At 39.2% G+C, this 9,315-nt stretch overlaps 1 protein-coding gene across 1 annotated transcript in view; it reads left to right on the top strand.

The window, feature by feature from the left end:
* Tmem35a (transmembrane protein 35A) overlaps positions 1 to 6,644 on the top strand; it is a 19,032-nt gene extending 12,388 nt beyond the window's left edge. Inside the window, exon 2 of the mRNA XM_015502275.2 lies at positions 4,901 to 6,644. Coding sequence (XP_015357761.1) covers positions 4,901 to 5,284 — 384 coding nt within the window. The 3' untranslated portion in view covers positions 5,285 to 6,644. The remainder of the gene's footprint in view (positions 1 to 4,900) is intronic.
* Positions 6,645 to 9,315: the final 2,671 nt, after the last annotated feature.

The following is a 9,315-nucleotide window of genomic DNA, read 5'->3' as shown; positions in this document are numbered from 1 at the left end:
TTTTTTTTTTTATTGGTTGTTCAAAACATTACACAGCTCATGACATATCATCTTCCATACATTTGATTCAAGTGGGTTATGAACTCCCATTTTTTACCCCAAATACAAGTTGCAGAATCACATTGGTTACACATCCACATTTTTACATAATACCATATTAGTGACTGTTGTATTCTGCTACCTTTCCTATCCCCTACTATTCCCCCTCCCCTTCCCTCTCATCTTCCCTCTCTACCCCATCTGCTGTTGTTTAATTCTCTCCCTTGTTTTTTTTCCCCTTTCCCCTCACAAACTCTTATATGTAATTTTGTGTAACAATGAGGGTCTCCTTCCATTTCCCAATAGATGAATGGATTAAAAAACTGTGGCATTTATACACAATGGAGTATTACGCAGCACTAAAAAATGACAAAATCATGGATTTTGCAGGGAAATGGATGGCATTAGAGCAGATTATGCTAAGTGAAGCTAGCCAATCCTTAAAAAACAAATGCCAAATGTCTTCTTTGATATAAAGAGAGCAACTAAGATCAGAACAGGGAAGAAGAGCATGAGGAAAAGATTAACATTAAACAGAGACGAGTGGGGGGAGAGAAAGGGAGAGAGAAGGGAAACTATGGAAATGGAAGCAGATTTAATTTTTAAAAACACTTTTTATTTGCAGTTGGTTGAATCATAGAGATGGAACCTGTAGGTATGAAGGGCTGATTGTAATTGTATGACATCTGGTGCTGAGGATTGAACCCAGGGCCTTGTGCATGCGAGGCAAGTACTCTACCAACTGAGCTATATCCCCAGCCCATCTTCTGCCTTTTGTGTGTGAGTGTAGAGGGCATTCACATGATGCACACTGGGGATTAAAAGAAACTCACGTACATGGTCTATCACTGAGTTACACCCACAAACCCATTAGTCTCTTCTTTTAATTTTTTTAGTTGTTAATGGACATTTGTTTTATTTATTTATATGAGGTACTGAGAATTGAACCCAGTGCCTCACTCATGCTAGGCAAGCACTTTTGCCACTGAGTCACAACCCCAGCCCCATGAGTCTCTTCTTAAAACTCCTTTTGGGGCCGGGTGCAGTGGTACGTGTCTATAATCCCAGTGATTTGGGAGGTTGAGGCAGGAGGATTATGAGTTCAAAGCCAGTCTAAGCAATTTAGTGAGGCTCTTAGCAACTCAGTGTGAAACCCTGTCTCAAAATGAAATATAAAAAAGGGCCGGGAATATGGCTCACTGGTTAAGCACCCCTGAGTCCAATACCTGGTACAAAAACAACAACAACAACAACAAACTCCTCTTGGTGTCTGAGATTCTCTCTCCTGATTTTCCTCTCACTTTTCTGACCATAACTTTGTTCTGTGTGCTTTGTGGACTCTCTTTTCCTTCCCATATCTTAAATGTCTGTCACAGAATTGTATATACCCTCCTTGGGCATACTGATGACTATCCATGCTTGATCATTAGCCCAGACTTCTCTAATTGAGCTGCCTACAAATCATCTCCACTTGGATGCTTTTAAAGGTATCTTGATTCAAAAACCCCAAATCAAGTTTCTCTTAGTTCTCCTACTAAGAAATGGTAACACCTGTTTACCCAGGCATCCACACCAAAGACTTCAGAATTTTTCTTGACTCTTTTCTTCAGTGGCTACAACCAATAAGACACCAAGTTCTGTTGATTTTGCTTTCAAAGTATTCTTTTTAAAATCTTTTAAAAAAATCTGTTCTACTTAGTTGTACATGATAGCAGGATGCATTTCAATTCATCGTGCACAAATGGAGCACAATATTTCAATTCTGGTTGTACACAGTGTAAAGACATACTATTCGTGTAATCATCCATGTACCTAGGGTAATGATGTCCATCTCATTCCACCATCTTTCGTATCCTTATAACCCTTCCCCAATCTTCCTTTTGCCCAATCCAAAGATCCTCCATTCTTCCCCCCAACCACCACCACCATTGTAGATCAATATCCACTAATCAGTGAAAACATTTGACCTTTAGTTTTTAGGGACTGGCTTATTTCGCTAAGCATAATATTCTCCAATTCCATCCATTCACCTGAAAATGCCACAATTTTATCCTCTTTTAATGCTGAGTAATATTCCATTGTGTATATATACCACAGTTTCTTTATCAATTCATTTATTGATGGGCATCTAGATTGGTTCCACAGTTTAGCTATTGTGAATTCAGCTGCTATAAACATTGGTGTGGCTATGTCACTATAGTACACTGATTTTAAGTCCTTTGGGTATATCAAAGTATTCTTGTTTTTTTTTTCTATCTTCAATGTTATTATGCTAGTCCAGGTCTCTACCTGATCTCTTTGTTTCCAAGTATCTGTCTCCCAATCCATCCTTCATTCTATTTCCAGAAGAACCTTCCTTAATAAAGCAAATTGATTACGTTACTCCCCCTGGCTTATAGGACAAAGTCTAAAGCTCCATAACACAACAACAAACACCATTCTTTTTTGTTTTTGTTTTTGGTACCAGGGACTGAACTCAGGGGCACTCAGCCACTAAGCCACATCCCCAGCCCTATTTTGTATTTTATTTAGAGACAGGGTCTCACTGAGTTGCTTAGTGCCTCATTATTGCTGAGGCTGGCTTTGAACTTGCCATCCTACTGTCTCAGACTCCTGAGCCGCTGGGATTACAGGCGTGTGCCATCCCGCCCAGCCAGACACTATTCTTCATGACCCAATTCGTATCTATTTCTTCTGTTTTACATCTCACCTCTCTTCCTTTCCTCCCCCAATCTATGCTAAACTCAGGAAGTGTTTGCAACAAACCAGTCTATTTTGTGCTTTAGGGGCCTTTTCTTATCCAGCTTTCTCTGTCTGCAAAGCCCTTCCTGTATTGATCTTGCAAATGCCTACTCTTCTTTGAAGATTTAACTCTCAATTTTCTGTCATCATCTAGGGAGATTTGACCACTCTCTGATGTGCTTCCTCTGTACCCAATACATAATTTTATTCAACACTCACAACATTTTATTCCATTTATGCTTTTACATATCTACTTTTTCCCTTGTAAACTTTAAGCTTCAGGATGGCAGTGCCCTTTGAATGATTGATGTCTGTATCCAGAATACATAATACAGTGCCTAGCACAAGGAGACAATAAATACTGGGTCAGTGAATAGATTTTTTTAATGAAAAATAAAGCAGTGGACCAAACTAGTAAGACACTTGATAAAAATGTCATCAATATACTCCCAAATGAGGATTATGCCAATCTGAATAGTGAAAACTATGAATGACCTATTACCCTAAAATCTATATAATTCTATTATTTTGTAATATATCTAGTGACTCCTTCTTCTGTCCTATAACGTTTCCTTTTGGGTTGCCATTGGACCTTGTACAGACATCTATTATATACAATTAAACATGCTGCTATAATAATGTCATTTACATATCCACCCACCACTAGACTGAGAGCTTCCTGATCCTGCCTTAGTTCTCTCTGTATCTTCAATGCACAGACCAAAGTAGGTGTTCAATAAGTATTTGAATTAAGCTAACAAAAGTATTATCTTGTAAATGTCTAAAGTTTATTTCAATGAACAGTGGAATGATTTTTGTCTTATTATATTAAGATATATAAGAAGCTAATATTTACATACATTTTTATTTCTCTATTTGCACAGCAATTTTTATAGATTCCACAAATGTAAAATCCAGTTCAGTTCTTTTTGGAAGTATCATAAGTGCCAAATTAGGGAAGTACAACTTTTTTATATATATTTTTATTTTACTTATTTCTTTTTATGTGGTGCTGAGGATCAAACCCAGGGCCTTGCAAAATGCTAAGCAAACACGCTACCACTGAGCCACAACCCCAGCCCTAGGGAAGTACGACTTAAAGAAGTTTTATCATACCATGCCTTGCCTTGTTTTATTTTTTTTGGTATTCATTCATGTGCATCTGGGTTTGTATAAGGCAGACCCTAGAAAATGTGGATGTGGCTAACACATACCAGTTTTTATAGGCCCAGTGAATTTTCTTTTAAATGCTTAATGCTTATAATTTCTTTTTTTAAAATATAAATGAGATCCCCTTTTAAAAAATTAAGTTTATTTCAATTTATTTATATGCAGTGCTGAGAATTGAACTCAGTGCCTTGCACATACTAGGCAAGTGCTCTACCACTGAACCACAACCCCAACCCACTTATGATTTCTTTTTAGCAGCGTTAGGAATTGAATCCAGTACCTTGTACTGGCAAGCACTCTATTACTAAGCTACATCCTCAACCCAATGGTTATAATTTATAATTGACAACTTTTTTAAATTATGAAGCCAAATTCTTTGCTTTATGACATTTGGTGCATGTCTTAGTCCATTCAAACTACTATAACAAAATACCATAAACAACAGAAACTTATTTCTCATGGTTCTAGAGTCAGGGAAGTCCAAGGTCAAGGTGCCAGCTGATTTGGTGTCTGTTGAGGACATTCATTTTGGTGACTTCTAGCTGTGTCCTTACATGGTATAAGGGGCAAGACAGCACTCGCTGGGACCTCTTTTATAAAGGCATTATCCCATTTATAAGGACTCCACCCCAGCCCTATTAAATCCCAAAGGCTCTATGTACTAATACCATGATCTTGTGGTTTAGGATTTCAACATGAATTTGGGGAGGACAAAAATATTCACACCATAGTAGTACTATTACTAAGTTTTAAATCACAGGGAACATAACAGATTACTTGCTTTTTCTTAATTATAAGGCTTTTATTTAGGGGACAAAATGAAAAATGGGATTCCCTTGGCTGGTGTGTAAGTGCCATGATAGGGAAGGAGGCCCCTGTTTCTGTTTTTCTTCATTTGAATGTTACTCATGGTTAATACAGTGTTTTTCTTATGACATTCCCACTCTAGAAACGTGCTTACAAGAGCTATGTTCGAGCTCTCCCTCTGCTGAAGAAAATGGGCATCAATTCCATTCTCCTCCGAAAAAGCATTGGTGCCCTTGAAGTAGCCTGTGGCATTGTCATGACCCTTGTGCCTGGGCGTCCCAAAGATGTGGCCAACTTCTTCCTACTCTTGTTGGTGTTGGCTGTGCTCTTCTTTCACCAGCTGGTTGGTGATCCTCTCAAACGCTATGCCCATGCTCTGGTGTTTGGAATTCTGCTCACTTGCCGCCTGCTGATTGCCCGCAAGCCTGAAGATCGGTCTTCTGAGAAGAAGCCCTTGCCTGAGAATGCTGAGGAGCAACCCTCCTTATATGAAAAGGCCCCTCAGGGCAAAGTGAAGGTGTCATAGGAAAGTGGAAGTGCAAAAAGTGGACCTTCCAGGCAGTTGCCTCCATGACACCCAGGAAGATGTCAGTGTGTATTTTTCATTTGATTTATTTATCTTGGGGAAAATGGAAAATATAATCTGCAAGTTAATTGGCTTGTGTACATTGTACTCTAAAATGACCTCCCCACATTGACATTTGTGCACCACCTGTAATCACTCTGGGGCAATGCTCACATCTTGCTGCATGTACATGTATACGGCTACTATTGAAGTGTATTTGTGAGATGGACTCCAGCAAGCATGTGACTGTGAGATTATGTGTGGGGAAATATATTGAACTACTGTGTGTGTACACACACACACATGTGGAGAAGGCTCTGATCTTGAACTAATCCTGCACAGGTATCCTTCCCTTTATAAATTGATTCCAGTAAAGATAGAATAAAAAATTTCCTAAAAAGAGAATTCCATTTTTGGTATAAAACAAGTGACCTATTCCCTGGTGGGGATGGTATGTTCTCTAGATAAAGCTGAAAACTTAAACTCACCACTTTGGGAAAAATTCCTTTAATTTGAAACACTGAGTTATGTGTAAAATTAATTAATTAGCCTTTGCTTCAATAGTTAATTTTTAAATACTTCATATTGAGTTTAATTAAAACAAAGGATACATGCAGTCAATTGATGGTCTATTCTTCAAGTGATAAAATAGGACGTTTCATCTTGCCTTTGTTCAAGCCCAACCTACTAAGTTCTTTTACTAACATTTAAAAACTGAAACAGTAATCTTGTTACTAGACATCTTCTTCAGATTTTCTTAAGTTCACAGCTGCCTCACTTCCACTATTCTTAGTAGCTAACCAGGATTTGGCAGCTGCTCCACTGTTGTGGTTGAGGGAGCAGGCATTGGTCTTGTTAGAAATCGGAATCTCAAACATTAGCTATTCTCTGAAACTGTCTCTGAAAATTGACAGAGAAGCTGTATCCTGTTTCCCTGCCAAACAGATTTACTACCCCTATTGATTCTTCACTGAACTTTGCCAGTGTAAGCAGAGTTCAAATCACCCCCAGAGTTGTCTCCCCTACACTTCTTTATCATTCCAGTAGGTGGAGTTTAGCTGGGGGAAGGACATTTGACATGGGTTAGTTGGATTGAGCAGTATGGAAATTTGCTTCCTTCATCACATACTGCTGTTTCTCCTTGTTAAATGTGCTTTGATGGTTTTAGTATTATTGTGCCAGGGATGGGAAAAGGGGTGGGGGTTGTGTGTGGGGAGAGTACCTATTGTATTTTATTCAGTGTCATTGTTCTTGGTAATTGATACCTCTGTCTTATTTCTCTCATTCTTTCAAAATAAAAAAAAAAAAATTTTGAAATTTGGAGGAAATTGTCTGGATAAATACTGAACATATGAAAAGAAAGGGTATTTAAAAGGATTCAGGCTTTTGTTGTTGTTGTTTTTGGTCTGAATGAAGGAGGAGAAGAAAGAGAAAGTATAAGTATGATCACTTAATACACTAATGAAGTTGCCAAGGCCAGTTTGCTAATTCCTTATAAGTTCCCTTGAAACATTTTTTTTTGGCAGTACTGGGGATTCAACCCAGGGCCTTGCACATGCTAGGCAAGCACTCTACTACTGAGTTACACCCCCAGCCTTTTCTATTTTATTTTCAGACTGGATCTTGCTAAGTTGCCCAGGCTGGTTTCAAACTTGGGATTCTCCTGCCTCAGCCTCCTAAGTACTTGGTCCCTCACACTTTTTTTTGAATGCATGTAAGACAGAAAGTTGTAGTTGGGAGTTCTTTATTAGTTGATGCCAAGGGAAGGTAAATTATTTCAGAGAAAATTGAAGGTTTATTAAATAAATATGAAGTACTGTCTCACTATGTACATGTCCATAGAGAGGTCTAAGTTTTGCAGTGCCCAGAATTTGACATGTTAGGCAAGTTATTTCATTGCTTATGGCACCAGTTTCATGGACTTAAAAAAAGGAAAAAGGTTGCTGGTCATGGTGGTGCACACCTGTAATTCCAGTGATTCAGGAGGATGAGTCAGGAGGATTGAAAGTTCAAGTAGTCTGGGTAATTTAGCAAGACTTTACCTCAAAATAAAAAGTAAAAAGGGTTGGGATGTAGCTTAGTGGGAGAGTACCCCTGGATTCAATCCCCAATCTGCAAATAAATAAATAGGTGTCAAAGTCTTAAAATCCCTTCCAATGTACCTTTATTTGAGGCTATGAAATGATTAAATGCATGAAAAATGACAAAATTTCAGTTTTACTAAAGAGTAGCTATCATAGAAAAATTGCACAGTCTCTATTTTCATGCACCATTAAATAAGAGTTTGTCAAATTACTCTGAAAACCACATAAAAATAAGATGTGGTAAATAGTCATTTCTTTTTTCCTTTTATGGAGGGGCAGGGATTGAACTCATGGGCACTTGAGTACTGAGCCACATCCCCAGCCCTTTTTGTATTTTATTTAGAGACAGGGTCTCATTGAGTTGCTTAGTGCCTCACTGTTGTTGAGGCTGGCTTTGAACTTGCCATCCTCCTGCCTCAGCCTCCCTACCGATGGGATTATAGGCATGCACCACCACTCCCAGACATAAGTAGTCATTTCTGCTGAAGTCTTCTCCAAATACATTATCTTAACCTTTGATTATTCATTTTTCTCTAAGATTGCAAAGTTTCCACCTACATTATGTTTTGGCCTCAAATCAGGGAGTGCCATTACATTTATAGCTTTCCTCTATTTAAAAAAATTTTTCATTTATTTATTTTTTGTACCAGGAATTGAACCTAGGGGCACCTAACCACTGAGTCATATCCTCAACCCTTTTTATATTTTATTTAGAAACGGAGTCTCACTGAGTTGCTTAGGGCCTCAGCTAAATTGCTGAGGCTGGCTTTGATTACAGGCATGCATGCCATGACCAGCTTATTTATTTATTTATATAAAGGCACTGGGGATTGAACCCAGGTTCCGAAATGCCACCCACGTGGCCTTCTCCGGGACACACCACACACCAACCGGAACTCCCTCCACGGGAACTTCACCAACCAACGCGAACTCCCCAGGAATCCCCTTGAGAACTCCAAAGTAGCCTCCCGAGGTGGACACAGGGGTCTATATACAATTGAATACACAGCCTGTTTCAATCCAGCATCATCCAGTCACAGCAATTATAGACAGCTTAACTTAATTATCATCATCTTAATGGCTCGCCTCTCAACCATTACTTCTGGCAAAATGCCAGGGGCCATTCCCACTCGGCTGTGGCTCTTAGCACCCAGGTGCACTTTACCACTGGGCTACAACCCCAGACCCCCTTTTTTGGTAGTGGGGATTAAACCCAGGGGGCACTTAATCACTAAGTTACACCCCCAACCCCCTTTATTTTTATTTTGAGACAGGGTCTCATTAAATTGCTGAGTCTGGCCTCCAACTTGCAATTCTCCTGCTTCAGGCTCCCAGGTTCATAGGGTTACAGGTGTGCACCACCACATCTGGCAACCCCAGACTTTAAAAAAAAGCATCTATTTATTTTCCATACCAGGGATCAAACCTAGGGGTGCTTTACCACTGAGCTACATCCCCAGCTCTTCAGTTTTTATTTTGAGACTGGGTCTTCCTAAGTTTCTTAGGGCTTCTGCTAAATTTCCCAGGTTGGCCTCTAACTTCTGATCCTCCTGCCTCAGCTTCAGCAGTCGCTAGGCGTACAGGCTACAAGCGTGGAGCATTGCTCTAGTCTTTTTTTTTTTTTTTTTTTTGGAGATTAGGGTCTGGTATGAGATAACTGTATTTATGTGAGTTTGTCTTTGTGTCTTCTTACTCTGTGCCATTGGTCTATCTGTCTATTTTGGTGCTAATACCATGCTGTCATATATGCAGATCAAACCTAGTGCCTCACGCATGCTAGGCAAGTGCTCTACCACTGAGCCACAACTTCAGTTCTAATTTTGTTTTGAAACGTATAATATATCAAATCTGGAAGGCTGTGCATCAAGGATATTAACAGTGATTATAGCTAAAATGATGGCTTTATAG

Source organism: Marmota marmota, unplaced genomic scaffold (assembly GCF_001458135.2).
Source record: "Marmota marmota marmota unplaced genomic scaffold, marMar, whole genome shotgun sequence".
Taxonomy (NCBI): domain Eukaryota; kingdom Metazoa; phylum Chordata; class Mammalia; order Rodentia; family Sciuridae; genus Marmota; species Marmota marmota.
Note: the sequence above shows the minus strand (reverse complement) of the source record. Positions and strands in the feature narration are given on the sequence as shown.